Source organism: Anguilla rostrata, chromosome 13 (genome assembly GCF_018555375.3).
Source record: "Anguilla rostrata isolate EN2019 chromosome 13, ASM1855537v3, whole genome shotgun sequence".
NCBI lineage: Eukaryota > Metazoa > Chordata > Actinopteri > Anguilliformes > Anguillidae > Anguilla > Anguilla rostrata.
In genome coordinates, this window is record NC_057945.1 from 15341504 (window position 1) to 15362270 (window position 20767).

The following is a 20767-nucleotide window of genomic DNA, read 5'->3' on the forward strand; positions in this document are numbered from 1 at the left end:
TCAAGCTGTGGTCAGGCTTGCTTGCAAGCTTGCTTGCTTTTACAAGCAAGTCAAAGGACAGGTGCTGATCGAAGCAGGCCTGTGTACATGTTGTTGACCTGAGATTTAGACGTATGTTAAATTTGTGATCAGATTTTAGAGGCCTTTGCCGGCGACGACAGCCACTTTGTGAAGAGCTGCGGCCGCCTGATGTCCCGGAGCGACCGCGTGGTCACCATGCCGCAGTACGAGTTCCAGAACATCTGCGACACCAAGCTGGAGAGCATACGCAGACGCGTCGCTAGCTACCAGCAGGTAAGTCCGGTCTTTCACGCGCAGATGCGTCAGCGGTTCTCCACGGCTAAGTTCCGCAACCCAGAACATATGCGGACGCAACCGCTGCCAGCGCGTGGGTCACGTTCTGCTCCATGCCGCAGACCAAATGCTTTAATTATGACCCTTTAACAGACTGCACATTCAAAAGAAGCCACTTCAGACTTCTTTGTATTGACAGCTTTGTCGCATTGTTAATGACAAGCAGTTTACAACTAATTATTCCTATATAGAATGACTTATATATGGCTTCTGGTTCATGTATTTCATAAGATTCTTTAATGGTGAACCGGTACAACTGAGTATACACTTACACTATTACTTAATATGTTTCAAAAGGAATTCATTTACAAGAGAACAGCTGTTTCTTCTTGGCACATTGCACTGCAAAGCCAGTGAATATGCTATATCCATATATTGGTGCCAAGTTTAAACAGGAAGTGGAAGAAACTTCTAAAGGCTATTACAAGAGCTAAATTATGTGCATTTGCCTTTCGGGCCTGAAAGAGCACTTTGATTCCTTCATTCATCAGATTCCCCACTGTGATTATTGTATTTTATCAATGTTGCTGTGGTTATCAGAAACCTATTAAATCGTAATACAAAACCGATCGCTTTGTGTTATGGTCTGGTAGACATTTAAAAGGCTTATATTGTGCAGTTAACCACAATGGCATTGTAACACTGCAGGTGCTGTAAATAATCTTCCCAAATGACAGACTGTCTGTGAAATTCGTGGCAAGCCGAATGCTCCTGAATGAATGTAGCCCGTCAGTAACTATTCTAAATGGACAGAACTTGGAAAGAATCTACACATTTCCAGAATCATTCAGTATCATTAAAAATGCACGATTAGTAATATATTTTTCTCACTACATTATCTCTCTCTCTCTCTCTCTCTCTCTCTCCCTCTCCCTCTCTCTACCACACCCTCCCTTCGACTCCCTTTCTCTCTCTCTCTCCCTCCCGCTCCCCGTTGTTCTCTCCCTCTCCGTCCATGAAGTTTGCGCAGGAGCTGCGGAACAAAGCCTGGCCCACGTTTAAGCAGGCCTCCAACAAGCCCCGCCCCCTGGGCTGCATGGACTTTGTCCCCACCAACTGCCACGTCAACCTGATGCAGGTGTCCTACCCCAAGAGCACCACCTCGGCCGGCCGCACCTTCAGCATCCGCTTCGGCCGCAAGAACTCCTTCTTCGGCCTGGACCCAGACCAGGGTGAGCCGCCGCCCTCACTCCAAGCTCCGCGTTAGCGGAAAGTCCCAAAAAGCACTGAAAACTCTCGAGTATTACTTACACATGGACGCTGAAGGGATTAGTGGTTATAGGTGTAAATGGGAAGTTATATTCCGAACGCGAGTTTGTTTTATTCTGTCATTCCTGGAGAGGTGCAAAGGAGATAATTGTCTACCTCAATAAATGCTGTTTGTTTATTGACTGATTATTTTCATACTGCAGCTAGCACGTTTCCTCCGACAACAGGGTAATTACCCTCCATGGTGCATGCGAGTGAATAATTTGCAGCGGGGAACCAATAATTAAAAACATACTCCTAAAAACTTATTGAGAAATTAGTGCAGTTTCTCGTCCCTCTTCTCATGAAACGTTCCTCGTGGTAACTTTCAGGAGTGTTAACCCTCCTGCGTCGTCGTCTGATCGTCGTCTGACAGTACGGCTGCTCATAACTCCAAAGTGCCTGCAACCGTGGAAACGGCAGGCGGAATTTGGCCAGGGTGCTGGATGTCAGATCCCACTGATTCTGTGTTCCGGAATCCGTTTGTCAGCTCTGTGCCATGGGAATGTTTAGCGCCGTCAAATAAAAAAATTATAATGTAGCTATTTTGTGTCTCACAAAGACATACAGCGTCACAGAGATTTTAACCAGCTTCCCGCGATTGTCAAATGACGGTGACACTCTTTGTAGCAAACTCTGTGACAAGTGCTGTAATAAAGCCTTCATTATAAGCAATTTAAAAAGCTGGGTTTTCATAACAATGAAGGAGAAAAGTTAGATTTTATTACAAACCTTTTTTTAATCCTTCAGTGCTTAATCCTTTGAAAGAAACGCTTGCAAATGTTAACGTGAATAAAGGTTCTTGGAGATACAGACTGACGTGTTTGAGGTTCAGACTGCAGAAGTTTAAGAACAAAGATGGAGTCCACTGCTAATTTCTTTTATGTCCGTCTCTACAGCGAACCTGAACCCCATGTCCCACACGCAGCACTGCATCACCAGCATGGCCGCCCCCTCCTGGCACTGCCACACCCAGGAGGAGGGGGAGGAGGCCTGGCCGGAGGAGGCCAACGGCAGCCTGCTGGACTCTAGCCTGGACGGGAGGTCCGTCCACGAGGAGGGAGGCCTCAGCTTTCTCCTCAAGCAGGAGGACATGGAGACGCAAGACTCCTACATCCGCCTCTTCAACCGCCTGGATGTGGCCGTGAAGGAAATGAAGCAATACGTAACCCAGATAAATGTGTATGTACAGCATCGCCCACCAGCCAGTCCCCATGCAAACTACAGATATATGTCAAATTCAATGATGTCACTCACTTTTGGGACACTCATTTTGGAGCAGAATTCTAGATTGAGGCACAGTCTACTTGAGTAACTTTGTTTGTTGCTAATGTCTCACACGTAACGAAACAAATCTGATTGAAGTTGCCAGATTCATGCTCCCCAAATGACAAAATAAACATGTTTTTTTTATTTTGTTTTGTAGTGCTTTTTATTCAGAGCGGACAACTTTCATTGGTTTAGTGTTTTGCGTTTTATGTTTCAGGATTTATGAAGGATATATAATTTAGTCAAAATGCATTAAATCATTATTTGCAGAATTAATTTTCTGAGTGACAGTATCCAGAGCAACATTGCTCTCCACTTCAATAGATTGCAGAGTTAAAAATCCATGTGAATCGGTCCACTGAATCGACCTTTCTGTTCGCCAGTCTCTTGTCCTCCATAACAGAGCCCACAGAGCCTGGAGTCTGCGATCCGCCCGCTTCTGAGGAGACCCCGCCCACTTCTCTGGTGTCAGAGGAGGGGGACTTGGAGAAGGTGGAGCACTGCGGGATCAAGCGGGTCTCCTTCAAGGTGTCCGAGGACGACCAGGAAGACTCGGGTCAGGACACCATGAGCTGCAGGGATTCGTACAGGTGAGACGGATGGGCCCGACGCGAAGGCCGCGACCGCCCGCCAACAGGCTGTAACGAGGCGGATCGGATTGAGCGCGTGCGGTTTCGTGTGTGAAGATGAGCTGTCATCTCCCCCTTTGTGATGTAATGGAATACAGATGGTAAAAAAGCTCAACTCGAGCAAACGTTTGTACACATCATCTGTTGCGTCTGAGTTTTTAACAGATAAAGGAGAGGAAAAAAACTGGCAGATGGGCATTGGCCTGATGTAATTACCCGCGGCAATATGCTAATCTTGTCGTACGTCATTTAGACGTTCATCCAGATGGACACGTTCCTCACTGCCACCCACTGTGCTTTTCACCAGTATCGGAAAAACTTTTCAGATTTCCCCCAAGTCTAATTTCATTTTGTCACTATTTTTTTTAAAGAGGTTTACCAGTCAGAGTGACTTGTCTAAATTAGTTTGAGTGGTCCAAGTGCAGGCGAGATGCTATTTCTGCTATTTCACTTCGACCAAGTGAGGCTTAGGTAGGCTTCAGGATGTACAGCAGCTGAACCTAAGACTCACACTGAACATACATGGTTTCTTCTCCTCCTTTCTTTCCTCTTCGGTGCTTCTTAATTTTCTTATTTTCATTTGGCATTTTAAATTTAGCATTTGTTATGGAGTAAAAATATTGCTGGAATTAGTCGCACTCTACCTGTACGGAACAGTCCACGCATGTGTCTGCATCTGAGACTTAATCCGATCAAATGCGCCGGCTGGATCAGTGTTTGTTTTCGTATCTCCGGGGCAACATTCCTGCGGTCCGCCTCTCCACACAAAAGATGTCGATGTGGTTTGAATAAGTGCCGACGGCTGGCCACAATGCGGTCTAGTGCCCCCTGGAGGCCAAGCCAGCGGCTGCTAAAACCGCTCCAGAGTCTGAGGTCAATATTTCCTGAATGAAATTAATCGCTGTGGGTCTCTTAATGCGCCTTGAATACTGTTCGTTTTTTTTTTTTCCCCTACTCTTTTCAAATGAATTTTTTTTTTTTTTTAATGTTAATTGGTCCAGTTGATTGAATCATGCCATGTAGATATTTGCTTATACATAAATGATGCATAGAATAAATGAATTGAATTATTTTAAATCGAATCATTCACAACTGTTCAGTTTTTGATTTGATTTGTTGGGTTGGTTTGAACCCTGAGCTCAAGTAGAAAAAAATGCAGTCTCAGTCTAAATAGCCAAAATTCGTTAGGCAGTATATTAAGAAATCATTCAATGTCATACATGTGTTTAATACAAAAGTTCAAATAATAAATGCGTATATCAGATATACAGAAATTCTCTGACAACTATATTGGCTATGAGTGGGAAGCCAGCCTTAGCTCTGGAGATTCCACTGATGATAAGGAAAAGAAGTTCAGGTGAAACAGAATGTAAAGAACATTACCCCTGGGAATCTAACATTTAGAAGTGTCACCTGAAGATAACCAATTAAATTTTTTTATGTGGATTTCCGAATTTAATTTCTTCTTTGTTCTTCGCAAAGTATCAGCATGATAAGCCCTGTGACGGTGCCCTTTTATGTCAAAGAAAATTAAACCAAAGAACAATTCATAATTCAAATTCAGAATTTCCTGCGTTGATGACATTTGTTTTTTGCTCATCGTTGCACGTAAATGTGAGTAGAAAAAGCACTTAACTGGCATCCATGCAGATCGTATTAAGGAGTTCTAGTGTGTCAAATAGCACGTCAGTGTAATTAAAAATGCAAGCCGCAACCTGTGAGGTACTGTGGAACGATCTCGGGCTTGCCGTTAAACTCTGGCCTGTTTTTTCTCTTGTAGCGAATGCAACAGCAACCGCGACTCCGTGCTGTCGTACACAAGCGTCCGCAGCAACAGCTCCTACCTGGGAAGCGACGAGATGGGATCAGGTAAGGGTTTTTTATTTTTATTTTTTTATTATTATTATTTATTTATTTATTTTTTTAAAGGAATACCTTCAAATAGTGTATCGTGGCGCTCCCCACAGGACCCCTCGCCTGAATGTGGTTATTGTGGTGGATTCTCATTTTAGCGGTTGCATTGACGTTGCGTTAATGATTCCTCGCGCTCCGTCACATGCTTCTGCGCGGCCGTCACTATTTTGGGGGCGGCCAGGGAGCACACGCTCTCTCGCCATAAGGTTTTACCCACCGCTGTCACATTCGACTTTCTACAGCTGATCTGTGTCTGTGCAGGAGCCCAAGTAATATTGGAGAGTATTAAACATTACATTTAAACGCTTAGGGAAAAAAAAAATACTATTCTAAAAGAAATTGAAAAATGGAAAAGAAATACTAGCGGACTGTAAACTTGTAGGCTGCTGCTTGTCTCCCCTTTTTGTCTTTTGTTTCTTCACTGAAAACAGCCAGACCATAACAACACTCTAATTATTAGTATTTTTATTACATATTATTTATAATAATATAAATAATAATAATTATTATTATTATTATTGAAATCACTTTCCAAATAAAACTGAAAAGCCACACAAAGTGACAAAAGGGGGATGGTAAGACTAAAGAAAGTAGGCAGATAAAATTGTCATTTGCTGCTTTCCAGGTGACGAGCTCCCGTGTGACATGAGAATCTCCTTGGACAAGCAGGACAAACTGCACGGCTGCCTGGAGCACCTCTTTAACCAGGTGCAGTATGGCGCCTGATCGGCCTGTAGACCACCCTGACCACACACTTCCCACCCACCCCCCACTCCCCCCCCAGCATCGGCTGCTCACTGTACAGGCCCCGAAACCACAAGCGTACGGCCCTGGGGCAAACCTGTACCGACGTCTGGACAGGCCCCGGACCAAATTAGACAAATGTACCTTTCCTATTTTTCTTTCTGGGTCTAGCTGTGGAAAAGGCTTTGATGTAATAACGGGAAAGCACCTGGGGTGCGTCTGCACTCTTCCACGCTTCCTCGGGCTAAATCTGCTCGGGAACATTTCGTACTGACGACTCCAAGCATGAGCGGCCAACATCTTTAGCGAATTAGCCTCAGGTCCACGGCCCTCCCTTTCTCGCACGTGCCCGTGTTCAGGCCTCTCTTCCGCACAGGGGCGGCCCTTTCGCCGTCTGCTCTCCTCTGCCACCCTCGCGTGACCTTTGAACTTGTCTCCTGAACGAATCATCTAAAAACCCCAAACCATCTCAAAGCACGAATTTCCATTGCCGCAGGGCTATGAATCGCCTTGTTGTGGAAAGCTGGGCAGAGGCCGTTTTCGTTTTTTGAGCGACGCCGTGTTTTCTGTTTGCAGGTTGACTCCATAAACAGTCTGCTCAAAGGCCCCGCCATGACGAAGGCGTCCGAGGAGACCAAGCACTTTCCCATGGAGCACGGTCACCCGGGTAACAGAGTCCCTTTCATTTCATTTCATTTCAAAGCCTCTTTCAGTTTCACTTCCACTGCTGCTGGTCTTCTGCTGTAGCAACAAGACGCTTTTGTGTGACGATGGAAGGTCCGGTAAGCGACATTATTCCCGTTTCTGTTGACCGCGACGCACGTAGTCCGGCGTGTTTACCTTTAGCTTCTGCGTGCGATCAGAAACGGCTGTGAGGAAATGACTAACCCTCGCGTTCTAAAAATATGCCAAAAAAAAACAAAAACAACCTTTAAAAAATAACAGTAATTTCCTGTTTTCTCCACGTTTTAAGACGGCGAAGACTGCTTAGGGCGAAAGCACGCCCGCCTCCCTTTTCGTTATGAAACGGCGGTAAAGTCGCTAAATCACACCCCTGTTCCCCTACAGACGTGTGTCACACTGAAGACTGGAATCTGCACTGCCGGTGCCTCATCGATAAGAACATCCAGGAGGACCCCTGGAACCTGCCCAGCTCCATTAAGACCCTGGTGGAGAGCCTGCAGAGATCCGTAGAGGGTAAGAGGCCCGCTCGCCGGCGCCGGGAGGTCGGCATGCCGCCCGAGACCGCGTGTCCCTGCGGTGGAAAACGCAACGAGTTTGACACTCCTTTCGCGGTTGTGTTTCAGATGGCAAGAACCAGCTGCTCCTGGCTCTGCTGAAGGGCACAGGTAATTCCTTTGAAATGTCGTTACGTCACCCCCATTCATTCGTCCCGCAGACATTCCCCCACAGTCCTACGTATGTAGCATCTCGCCCTAGCACGTTATCTTGAGACGGGTTGAGTTTGGGTTATGTACCTTATGCAATGGTAACTTGGCAGTGGCCCATCCAGGATTCAAAACCGCAACCATCTGGTCGCATGTCAGGCTGTGTTGCACCATGCCTAGAATGACATGTTTTACCTTGAAGTGGCTAGGCAGTAGCTTGCCCATATTCCTTAAAAAGATGAACATGAATGGTTGAAATGCGTATTATTGTTGATGTACTGCTGTATTCTTTATTCTTATTCTGTTTTTCTCATCTGGCTGTCTGGCTTATTTGATTTCCAGCTATTCACATTTATCATTTCGACAGACCAAGTTCATTACTAGGGAGAAAAATTTTTCCGTGGTCTATTCCTAATCTGATCACTTTTCTGTAGAATATATGAGATCTTTTAATCAGCTGTTATTGTCATCCCTAAATTAACTCTTGCACACCCCCCCCCCCCCCATCCAATTTCAGTCATTTAAACTTTTAGTCTACAGAAGAATAATGCCTTGCTCCGTTGCCTTTGAGGGTAGCGTGCAGCCAGTTTTTTTTAGCATTGTAATTCAAAAGCATCCAGTTGGGGGGCAGTGTTGAGCCGCGTGTCCCCCTGTGTTTGCGCAGACACGGACCTGCAGCTGCGCCGTGATGTCATGTTCTGCCAGAGCGCGGTGGGGGCGCTCAGCACCCTATCCGAGCAGCTGCTGGCCGCGCTCAACTTCCGCTACAACAACAACGGCGAGTACGAGGAGGACAGCCGGGAGGTCAGCAGGAAGTGGCTGGAGCAGGTCTCCGCCATCGGCGTGCTCCTCAGCTTCCAGTCCATGCTGTCGCCCCACGTGGTAAGAGGCCCCCTCCTCCGAAGTACGCTGTCAAGAGTCTGTTTTTTTAGCACAGGTACGGCTGGGAAGCACATGCGAATCGTTAGGTCACAGTCATACTGTTAAATACATAAATATACCTTATTGTATCTTTAGTTTTTGTGGACCACAATCCAGCAGGATATCCTGCTTCATTAAAGCACTGATTTTTTGGTGGGAAGTTTGTTTGTTTCTTGTTTGTTTTTTCGTTTGTTTGTTTGGTGGTTTGTTTGGTCGGTCGGTCGATCAATCGGTCGCTTGGTCGTTCCGTCATTCGTTTGTTTGTTCATTCGTTCGAAGACGGTGATTGATTTAGACAGGTGCATAGGTATACCATTGGTGAGTAAGTAAAGGCCACAGATACTATGATCTTCCAGGACCAATGCTGAAAGACATTAGAATGAATGCCTTCTACCTGGTCCAGCACCAGGTGGGCCAAATGTAATTTCAATGATCTCGTTATCTGAAAGAATTCAACTTAAGAAAACAATTGTCTGCATTTGCTTTGATTCAGTTTGGGTTTCCGATGGTTAAATGTCATACTGTTGTGCCATCCAACAGCAGGAGGAGCGGACAATGCTAGAAGACACCAAGGCAGCACTGCTGGACATGGACAAAGTCACTGTTCACTTCCGGCAACTCGAAGACGAATTCCTGGTCACAAGTGAGATCTACTAATATGCTGTACTCTTTTAAACATCAATGGTTGAAATGAATGTTGGACACATTCCTTTCCTCTGTGTTTTCCGGAACTTAACAAATGATCTCATGGGGCATTCCAAAAGCCAAAATATCCCAACAGAGATCATAATAAACAAATGAGTAATCATTCACAGAGCACATCTTCTGACACTGCACGGTAGTTTAGCACTTGTGGGACAGCATCACTACCACACACAGTGATCACAGACCAGAGCATTTATGCACACTGCTAGCCTCTAAATAACTATGCTGATTGGGATCCATCCAAATAGGTCTGCAATTTTTTCATTCTGTCAGCATTTACAAAAAAGGCTGTTTAGTCTTCACAGTGGTTACACCTAATGATTGAGGCGTGAAGACCTGAAAATGTAAATAATAAAAAAAGACATTTTAGCATGTGAACCCCATTAGCATCCCCTCATCGTATACTGTGGTCTGCGGTGGACCCATGCCCACCAGCCAAACAGCCAACAGTCTGTTGCTTCCAAAGTATCTTCTCTCATCTAAAACAGTTAATTTCAGCATTGTTCTCAAATTTTACATTGTAGCTCAGCCTAAACTTGCCTCTAACCATAACTGTGTGGAAACAGAAGATAATACCTTTGTGTAATCACTCTTTACAGTTGGGAATGGTAATAACAAGGCATCTCGTTATGTGACTGAAGCATCTCACTAGTTGGCTAATGTCTTCCCCCCTACCCGCCCCCCCCCGGCCGATCAGACGCCCCGGTGTATTACCGCGTGGAAGGCAGCCGCCAGGCTCTGAGGGTCACCCTGCACCTGGACAGCCCCTACTTCTGCAAGCTGCCCGGACGCCTGCGCAATGGGGGCTGCCTCCGACTCCACACGGTGCTCTTCTCCAGAGGTGAGGCAGCCAGTGAGCGTTCACACGAACCGACATATCCCATATCCCTCTGTGTGGATTGCATGGCTATGTACTGTAGCAATCAAGCTGCAAGATGCACTACTCTCAAGTACGCTAGTAAGAGTGTTGTCCCCACCTAGTGGCGTATTCCAGATCTGCATGGTCCACTCCAGCCTTGTGAATGGACTAAATCGGCCTGTGTGGACCCAACCTTTGTGCTGGGTTTTGTTTCAAATTAGCTAAGGTTTTATTAGCGGAATCCTAACAGGATTATTTCTCAAGACTACACAGAGGTCCAAACGACCGGTCTCGGGAAACAAAGTTATTTTGTTGGATGGCTCTTTAAAATGCTTTAAATAGTTTCACTTTATCGGCTAACGTTTTGGAGATTTTGTCTGTCTGCCTGTCTGTGTGTGTGTCTGCCTGCCTGTCTGTGTGTGTGTCTGCCTGTCCGTCCATGCGTGCCCATGCGTGCATTGCGTCAGCGCTGGAGAGGCCGGAGGGAGTGACTGCGCAGGACTGCGTGGCCATGGAGGAATTTCAGCAGAGCATCAACGCAGTGTCTCTGGAGAAGGCCAAAGCCTATTACCGCAAACTCAGGTACTGCGACTGCAGCAGGGACTCCTCACAGCTGGGCATCCTGCACCAAACTGCGGACGGTTTTCTGCCTTTTATATATTAAACTTTATGCCTTATACTTGTGCAAATATTCACTGAGTATATTCTTGCACGGTAACACTTGATAATATATTTTATCAGCTGTGAATTGTTTATGTAGATCTGGGTCAAATATGTATTTGGTGTATTTAAATTACTTTCAATTGTTGTAGCTTTTTTTAAAAAGTATGGTATTTAAATACTGGAAAATTTGGAAACACATTCAGGACTATTCAGGACTATTACAATGAGTATACAAATATATTTTTGTCATGCAAATATTTGAAAACCAGTATTTTCAATTCGATTTTTTGATTCAGCCCAAATGAGCCTTTACAGATTTCATTCATTTGGTCAGAATATTCAATTTTTTTCTAATTGCGCTTGAAAACATAAATAATGTTTTTGTGGCATTTCATTGGAAAATACTCAAATACGCAGACAATTGAATTTTCAAATACAGATTTTACAGTCGCATTTACACTTAAATATTAATGTATTTGGTAGACAGTGCTGGCAGACATTACTATTATTGAATACTATTTTAAATCTTTTGTTTATTTTTAGGGCATTTTACCTAGAGAAGTCCAATCTGTCCACAGACTCCAACACCACTGCTGTTAAAATAGACCAGGTAAGATGGATGTTTTGAAGTTTATTGTAGATGCCTTTATAAAACAAATTATGGCAATGCTGAAATGCGATAATGTACAAAAACTTTACCTCTTCTTGTGTGTGTGTGTGTGTATGTATGTATATATATGTATGTATGTTTGTATGTTTGAGTGTATGTGCATGTTGCCAAAAATAGCAAATCTCTCTGTTCTCCTGCTTGAGATCATCCTAATTGAGACCACAGGGTGGTGCCAGAGGACATAAGGAATATTTATTTCAGATGACCTCCTCAAAGCAATTGCACTCAGTTGAATGAAGGGAGAAAAAGCGTATTAATAATAATAATAATAATAATAATAATAATAATAATAACAGTGGCAATTATTGTAGTAATTATTCAATTTCTGGAAATTCTTCAGAATTGGTGTTCACGGTCTGACCAGCCGAAAATGACTTTGGCCAGAGCTATTTAACGGTGCTCTTTAACGATGTCTCATTAGCAGTGTTGTCGTGGTAATGAGTGCAGGGGGGACAGCTACTTGTAATCATATTTCCAGTTGCTAGGCCACATGTTCATTAAGGAAGGGTTATTTAGCAACTTACTTTTGTTTGCTTGCTGATTAGTAGGAAAAGAATCTGACACTATCTGAATGCAGTGCTACCAATAATTGTACCTTACCATGTTCCAGAGTATTCCTGAAGAATATATTTTTGTTCTGAGTATTGTAATTTTGTATTTGGAACCTGCTAGGAATATGCATGAATATGGATGTCTGAAGTGTTATTTCAAGTGGAGTTTTTGACCCAAGTCTGCATCCCTCTGCAAGTTTTCCTGTTCTCTATGGTTGACATTTCATGCAACAGTAACAATCTCGATAAGTACCTAATTTAGAACAGACTTGTTTCATCTCAAATATGACTCTCAAAATGGTCAGTGAATTTTCCTGAGCCCCGGAATAATATGATAATAACATTTTGTCCCAAACTCTAGCCCTGATGGTTAGAACCATACTTGGAAGCAAATGCATAGAGTTTAACCCATATACAATGAATCCAACTGCTCATGATTTTAAATGGGCGAATATGTGAGCATAGTACTAGTGTATTTTGAGGTAGCACCAGAACTGGCTCTATGCAGTGTTTCTTCGTTGCTACAATTTTCATGAACTTGACTTCACTTAAGCACTTAGTTTCAAGTAATTATGAATAAAAGCATTTGCTTGATTAAATGTAATGGAATGTGTTAAACAACGTTCATGTTTACTCTGCAAAATAGCTAGTGTCAAGTTAGCACCGAGAGTTAAAACCCTGGCGCAAATGAAGAAGCTGACCTATTTGCATGACGAGCCTTAGCAGAAGGTCTGGTGCTGAGGCTAATTTGTGACGCTGGCTAAGGTTGTGGTTGGACGAGGCCGTGATTTTAATGAATGATTTTGACCTTTCCCTTGACCTCCTGGTGACCGCACCCCCTCTCCTCACTGCCCCTCCCACTCACCCTCCTACCCACCCACAGCTCTTGCGACCCCTCAACGCCCTGGATGACCTCTGTCGGCTGATGCAGTCCTACATCAACGTCAGGCCCAGCGGGAGCGCCCATCCGTCGGGGGTCAGCGTCTTGGCAGTGTCCTCCGAGCTGTGCGACCGGCTGGGCGCCTGCCACATCACCATGTGCGCCACCGGCATGCAGAGGTAACCTTCCGCCCAAAATAGTTCCCTGCGCAGATATGGAACTGCAGGTTGGAGATGCCTTATTAGACTTGGTTTCATGCTTTAAGGCATTGAGTCAATCTTGCCACTGTGCTTTGCGCTCTTGTAACTATAATAAGTGTTGTCTTAATCTTTCCTCTTTTTTAAGACAGGCTGCCCTGCTTTAGTGTTTTTTGCTCTATTCAGACGGGGAGAAAGTAGAGCGGGTAATGGACAGAGAGGGAATGATGGCTCAGAAGTTGTTGGGGCGGGGGGTGGGATTGAACCCCCAAAGCAAGGGGGAGGTTTCATATATGGCTTACAGACTGCACCTCATGCATCACCAAGTGTTCTCATTTTCATAAAGCGTTTTGGTTGTTCGCTTCTTAGACAATATTTTATGTTTAGCTGGCACAAGAAGTGACATTTGGAATATTGCTTCTAGACAGAGCACCCTGGCCAGATTCCATACAGACATTATTATACAGATATAAATATGTATTTAATTGTGAATATATAGTTAACGCGTTAACATGTAAATACGTATTGAGTCATAAAATGTGCATGCTTTGATTAAAGCATTATTTTAGCTGTTGTTCAGTTGATGTGTGTCTTTTTGCACGTGGTCTTGTAAGTATTGTCGTTGGTCAGCAAGCATTTTTATCAGAATTTGGTCTGGAATTTGTTAAATCTTTTTCCTGCCCCCCCCTTACAAATTATTTGGTGAGTTCAGCAACCACCAATACAAAACCGTGCTTGTGAAGAAAAACACTGAGGAAGGCCGTAGTCTGCACACAGCGGGTACAGTGCTGTATGCTGTCAGAGGAGCCCTCCCTCCCCCTCCCGCACCCCCAGGGGCTGAGTCAGGGCCCACTCTGGCTCACTTCCTGTTCCTGAGCATGGTGACATGCGCCAATGATGCAGCTGCAGCTAAAGTCTCTCTCTCTATCTCTCTCTCTCTTTCCCTCACTCCCTCCCTCTCTCTCTCTCTCTCTCTCTCCTTCTTTCCTGGGCAGGTGCACCCTGAGCATCTCCCTGGAGCAGGCCACCATCTTGGCTCGGAACCACGGCCTGCCGCCCAGGTGCATCATGCAGGCCACGGACATCATGCGCAAACAGGTAGCCTTACTAAACAGGTGCATTACTAAAGAGAAGTAGCCAACCGGCACTGGAACTCATCCAGAAGTTATGCTGCATCTTTCTTACTTCTCAAATTCCATTGTGCTTTTACTGTATACTGAAGTCACTCCCCCCTCCCCTCGCTATTCATTTTAAGCAGAATTCCGTTCATATATTTCTTGGAAATGTGTGTACAGAATAGCCCTGTTGTTGGCCCGCCATCTTAGAGGGCCTTCAGCTCCCTTTAGAAATGGCCATTAATTGTACCCATGTGTGAAATAGTTGGCTGTTAGTATATCAAGAGACACTGCACCTCAATGAAATGCGATTAAATGAAATGGAAACGCTGTAAATCTGTCTGGACAGGGTACACGGGTTGAGATCTCTGCCAAAAACCTAAAAGTAATGGATCAGATGCCTCCCTCTGCACCAAGGTACATTTTTTATGTGTACAATATGACTGACTAGCACTGTTGGAGAAAATGACAGAATAATAGAAATTCAGAATAAATAGAAATAAATACTTTGCCAGAAGTAACATATTATTCAGATGTTTAGATATATTTAGATATATCCCTAAAAGGCATATACCTTTTTCAGGCATGTGAAATATCATTATTTAATGGTTAATAAATGCTTAATAAAAAGCTTTAAATGGTTAATAAAAGTTGTCAAGGTTAGCTGTTGTGCAATAGTTCACCTGGAAATTGGCATTTAATATCAGGCCTTATCATTGCAGTGCATAATTATGGAGAAATGTAACTAAATTCCATATGCCATACCTGTGTTGTCTGAGTAATTAACCTGAATGACATGAATTAAATGTCTCTCGTGAATAATTTTCTGTTTTCCATTGCCACATTCCAAGATATGATTTCTGTTGTGTATTTTTCTGATTGCATTATTACATTTTTATTGACTTCTGCTCTTTCCTTAGGCTCTTCAAGTTGTGTTTGCCGCCTTCAGATGGAGATCTATAAGGGACATTGAAACCAGAAGTTATATTAGCCGCAGGATTTTATTAGTTTCACTAAGATTCCGATGTTACAAAACTCTCTAAAGAAGGTTAGGAAGTTCCCTCCGGAATCCAGGCTTACAGAAAGAATTGTCGATCCTACGGAGGATATTTGTTGCTCCTAGCTTTGTACACGCAAGAAAACCTTACAGTCAGAACGGTGCAGTTTCTCAGGAACGACCATAATGACCTTCAGTCGAAATGCACACATCGACCACGGGGACCTCTTCGCCCCTAAGAGACGGGCCGGGCCTGTCGATCCGGGGACACCCGGAGGAGATTTGGAGTATCCCGGAGGGGCCCCCCGGCGGTCCTGTCCGAGCCTGCCGATTGGTGCGTTTCCGCTGCCCCCCGGCATCCAACTTCGTCGGACTGCAATTTACCCGCGATGTCAAATGCACCCCCCCCCCCATACCGTGTGAATTATTTATGGGATGACGGATGCGGGGGGAGCCACGGGGGAGCGGACGCTCAAGGGCTCTCCAGCCGTCCCTGACCCTGAGAATTCAGGAGATTACGCCTGTGGAAGAGCTCGGCTAGCACGCGCTCAGCCTCAGCCTCAGCTGGGCTGGCTGGTTCAGCCGCTACACAAGCAGCCAGTTCCGTACACGTGCGATTCCCTGAAAGTACCACACGTCGCAGCATTAACCCCTTTGATTATTTCAGGTATACAGAATTTTATCATCTGAATTCCAAGCTACACATGCATTCTAATTTTAATCATTTTAACTATATTAAATTGATGAATATGACTTGAATCAGCCAGTGGAGAGATGGAGAGAAGATGACTGAATTTGTTTTAATATATTTAAATCTTAGGTGTGTCGTACGCTGTTTTTTTAATGCACGCAATGCATAAAGTCTCTCTTGTTGCCAATTTAAATAATTTAAACAGCTGTTAATAGGCACATGATTAGAGGCATAATATTATCATAAAATGTGTGACCTCAAGAGTAGCTCTTAAATTAACATGTTTTCTCCATGATATGGTGTTAAACATCTAAGGATTCAGAAAACTAAAGAACTAAAGATGTCTCCTATGTGTTACTCATCTTTGAACTCAAATTTGAAAGGGGTAGCCAGAGTGTAAAAATAACGCAGTGTCTTATATGATGTAGTTCTTTGTATATATTTATAACCAGAATGTTTATTATATTGAACGTGACCAACATGCAGTATGTAGTAACTGCTTGCTCTTTGCAGGAGAGTAATGTTATTATTTATGAGGGCATTAAGAAGGCTTTTAATGCTTTTTGAAAAAAAAAAAATATTTTTGTAATAATGTACGTATGAATGATTGGCAGGGCTGATAACATGGACGGGCCAGTGAGAAGGCTATGATCACGGCCTGGTCGAAAAAGTATTACGTGTGCATAGGGCCGAAAAGGATTCCTTCTCTCGACAGACATCGTATAGCACTACACTCTGTCACCATGACTTCAAGTCTCTGCAGGACCAGTTAAAAAGGCAGCTTGGTTTTTTACGTGGGAAAGAGAGACATTGGAAATGTGTCTAGCCAGACATGCCATCATCGTAAGTTAAGCTTATCTGACGCTTAAAATTAAAGGGATTTTCTTCCTTTAATTTAAATATCAGATAAGATGCATGTGTAAAATAGGTGAGACGTAATCGTTTTGGGCCATTTTTGCCGAGATCGGCTTGGGACACCCTTAATAATGAGCTCATTTTGTCATCAAAGTCATTATGGTGAAATTATTTTCGATTTTCCTCAGTCGGACAGTGGAACAGTGGAGAATGGACCACAGCCAGTGTAAATCCGTCATTGAAACCTGGTTCCAGATAATGGTTCATATTACATGAGTGGTAATTTACTAGTGTGGTTAGGGTTACACAGTAAAGAAATCCTTTCTGATTTTGCATTCAGTGTGACGAAATATGCGTGTGTGCAGCCAATGAAGAAAATAAATACAGACTGAATTGGTCTTAATGGAAAGGTTAGTGATTTTATTGTCAACTGAGTCTGCATTCATTTTCTGGGGTTTCTTCATGTTGGTGAAACACCAGCATTGGTCTCAGGCCTGTATTCACAAAGCTTCTCAGAGTAGGAGCACTGATCTAGGATCAGTTTAGCCTTGTGGGTCAATTGGATAAGGGTCAGATGTGGACAAAAGAAGGCTGATTCTTTTGCTCTTACTCTGAGGCGCTTTTTAAATGCATTTTCATGAATTGAACTTTCAAAACTGTATCCAACTTGTAGTAGCATAAGTCCAGTTGAAACGTTTTGAATAGTTTAAGAAATAAAGAGAGGTTTTATGCCGTATTAATCTCTTTGGAACCGAAAAGATAAATTAGGAAATTATTAATAGTTTGTATCTAAACAGGCCCATAAAAACCAGCATGGACATTTCAGGCAGCATCTCAGTTGAGTTTCTATTTGTTTTTGAATTTTTATTTTTTTATTTGGATTGTATCTGCTTACTTTAGACTGCACTTATTTTCCAATGGAAAGCACTGTTATTACGCATTGATTATTTAAGAAGTGACACATGAACCACACAAGTGTTCTTTTTATTTGTGTTAATACCTAGGATTTATTATATGGGCATAGGTTATCTTCATTTGAAGTAGGGCTGTCTCACCGTCCTTCCCTATATGTACTTTGGTGTTCTCATATGAATTGGTGTTGAAACTGCTTTTGTAAATACAGGTGACAAAATAACATTAACTTTTGGCAGTTGTATTGAGGGGCAACAACAGCGAAGAGCCAATATAAATAAATGATCCTCTTCTGCAGCCTTATGTAATTATTCCTGATCACTGAACAATAAACACATAGATAGGATGTTAAAGGAATAGTTCACTCACGTTATAAATCTTGATGGTCTCACACATTATAAATTTGGATGGTCTCACATAAATCTGGATGGTCACGCACATTATAAATTTGGATGGTCTCACATCATAAATCTGGGTGGTGTCACACATTATAAATCTGGATGGGCTCTCTCATTATAAATCTGGCTGGTGTAGGAGGAGGCAAATATTAGTTTTAGTTATGTTATGTTGGCACTTGTATGTTGTTTTGTCAAATTAAATTGTGGCGTAGCACAATTTCCTTGAGCACAGGTTGCATATGCCGGGAGAAATGGTCCTTAACCATTAAGATTAAACTTACGGTTTTGGTAGAATAATCAGGTGATATACACACGTGCAACCTCTAGGCTTATCACTGCTGTAAAAACTGTTTTGGAGTTACCTGAAGTGTATTTTCTTGCTTTAAACTACAAATCCCCCAATCACCCTATACCAGCCACTGTAAAGTTGACCAGCTCTCAGAAACTTCTGGAAGTGCATATCTTTCATTGCACACAAAAAAAACTGGGTCAATCAACAGCATATAATAAAATAGAAATAATGATTTTTAAAAAGTATAAAAAAATAGAAAGTGAAATATTCATTTCCAAGATAAATGTTAGAATCAGAACGTGACTGAAATTACATCAGGCCTTGCCAATTCAGTTGAGAATTCCTTTTTCAGGAAAGTGCTTATTAACCTTCACCTAGAAATGTCAGGTTGACTCTTAGTGCCTCAACCACAGCCTCTGCGTTTTTCATTTTGCTACTTCTTTTCATTTTGTGTTTCTTGTGAGTTTTTTTTTTTTTTTTGCACCTTTAAAGGGTAATTTAGATCTAAAGTGTTTCTTACAGTCTCCTGCTGATAAAAAGAATAAATCCTGAAATAGTGTTCTCATCAGTATTCCGAGCAAGAGCTTTTAATTTGAATATGACTAGCTAGCTAAAATTAACTGAATGCATCATCTGTATATTATTCATATTTATTATTATGAATAAATGCATGGTAATATCATAATTTCAGGCACCTATCTATATAATATTTTATTATTATTTTCTCCCAAAACAAATATCTTTCACATTTACTGAAAGGTTAGAAAACCTCAATACAAGAAATTATGTCATGTAATTTTAGCTGTTTAAATGACTGGAAATGATATAGGAATTACACAACAAAAAGCATACTAGAACATCCTAGGACCTAGTCTAAACATGATTATAGAGCTCCATGGACAATTACTACTTAAATATTGGTGGCATTTAGCAGACACTCTTATCCAGACCAAATTTTACATTTTTACATACCGTAGTATTCATTTTTGCAGCAGGATATGTACTGAAGCAATTCAGGTTGGGGACTCTGCTCTGATCTGCAACCTTTGGGTTACAAGCCCAGTTCCCTAACAGTTTTCCTACAATGCCACCATTTTGTATGTTTAATTGAACCAAGTCAAATGTGTACGCTAAATACATTCTGCAGTACAATATTAAGTGCTGATGTTCATGTGAAGGTTATACAGAAAATTAAATTTAAAAAATATGCAGTTCCTAAACTAAATGTTCTTAAGCCAATTATTCAGACTATAATCACATTGCCATATGAGGTTACAGCTACACATCTGTATCTCCCTAATGTAAGCATGTGCTCATGTTAAAATGTAGTCTGAATATACTAATGCCGACATAAGAAGAGGTGTGCAAATTTCCAAGTCAGAATTGGTGACTTTGATGTCATTAATTTTAAAGGAACTAAGTGTGTACATCAGGGGTGTCCACTCTTATCCGAAAAAGGCCAGTGTGGGTGCAGGTTTTTGTTCTTGCTGTGCACTATGACACCTGATTGTACTTATCGAGGTCTTGATTGAAGACTACACTATAATTGGTTAATTAGTTGAATCAGGTGTCGTAATGCTGGGCTGAAACAAACACCTATGCCCACACCGGCCCTTTTCGGATAAGACTGGACACCCCTGGTGTACAAGCTGTACTGCGTTTAATTCTATGTTGGAACTATGTTTGTCTGAATACCTCATTAAAAAGAAGGAAACCATGTTAGATTGGAGTAGCGTTTAACGTGTGATTGTCGGTTTTCCTCAAGCCAATCAGTGACAAAAGGAAAGGTGTGCCACTAACGGGATCTGGCCGATTTGGTGAGCATTTATATTACAATGGGCTCTCAGGCACTGGTCATTGTGGGAAGTGTTGTTCTTCACTGGCTTTAATCCTTTCAGAGTCAGGTTGCTGTAAAGCATATCTGTGCTCTGAACAGAAAAGAATGGATGATTTTCACTCAAACATTCTGTTGTACTGGCACATCAAGGGGGAAGCATGGCTGCTGGGTTAAGCTGTTGCAGTGAACATGTCCTTTTTTCATGTAACAATGGTCTGTGATTTGCCTTAAATTGTATCCATAGCAACTCAGTCTAGCGATTTGGCTGGACAGGTACACAAATCATCCCCTTTGTCTTTGAATGACTACCATTTCTGGGAACACTGATGAGGCTGTGGTCACTAATCTTATTTTATAATAAGGGTATTACTTAACAGAAATATCAAAGACCCCAAATCATTTGTTTAATCATTATACTTGTGTTGTTATTTTATTAATTCAAAGTCAGAGTAAAGCAATGGTTAATTGAGTTTATTTGTATGTTTGGGTAATGGTCCTGTAATATTACAATTTAATAGTTTGTTTTAATAGTTTGTTTTCCATATTTTCTATGTGTATGCTTTGTTTTATGTGTCCATGCGTGATTAATGCAAACATTAGAAAACATTCTAAGTGTCAAATTTTTTTCAGTTTGTTACAGATGTTACAGCTAATAAAATATTTACAACATAAAACATA

At 42.4% G+C, this 20767-nt stretch overlaps 1 protein-coding gene across 1 annotated transcript in view; it reads left to right on the top strand.

The window, feature by feature from the left end:
* Positions 1-20767, top strand: part of LOC135238367 (phosphatidylinositol 3,4,5-trisphosphate-dependent Rac exchanger 1 protein-like) — an 80680-nt gene extending 59913 nt beyond the window's left edge. Inside the window, exons 23-40 of the mRNA XM_064306160.1 lie at positions 133-294; positions 1316-1526; positions 2502-2784; positions 3255-3461; positions 5281-5369; positions 6040-6122; positions 6735-6825; positions 7227-7355; positions 7466-7507; positions 8211-8428; positions 9008-9110; positions 9870-10013; positions 10499-10613; positions 11238-11304; positions 12799-12974; positions 13988-14090; positions 14457-14524; positions 15028-20767. Coding sequence (XP_064162230.1) covers positions 133-294; positions 1316-1526; positions 2502-2784; positions 3255-3461; positions 5281-5369; positions 6040-6122; positions 6735-6825; positions 7227-7355; positions 7466-7507; positions 8211-8428; positions 9008-9110; positions 9870-10013; positions 10499-10613; positions 11238-11304; positions 12799-12974; positions 13988-14090; positions 14457-14524; positions 15028-15070 — 2334 coding nt within the window. The 3' untranslated portion in view covers positions 15071-20767. The remainder of the gene's footprint in view (positions 1-132; positions 295-1315; positions 1527-2501; positions 2785-3254; positions 3462-5280; positions 5370-6039; positions 6123-6734; positions 6826-7226; positions 7356-7465; positions 7508-8210; positions 8429-9007; positions 9111-9869; positions 10014-10498; positions 10614-11237; positions 11305-12798; positions 12975-13987; positions 14091-14456; positions 14525-15027) is intronic.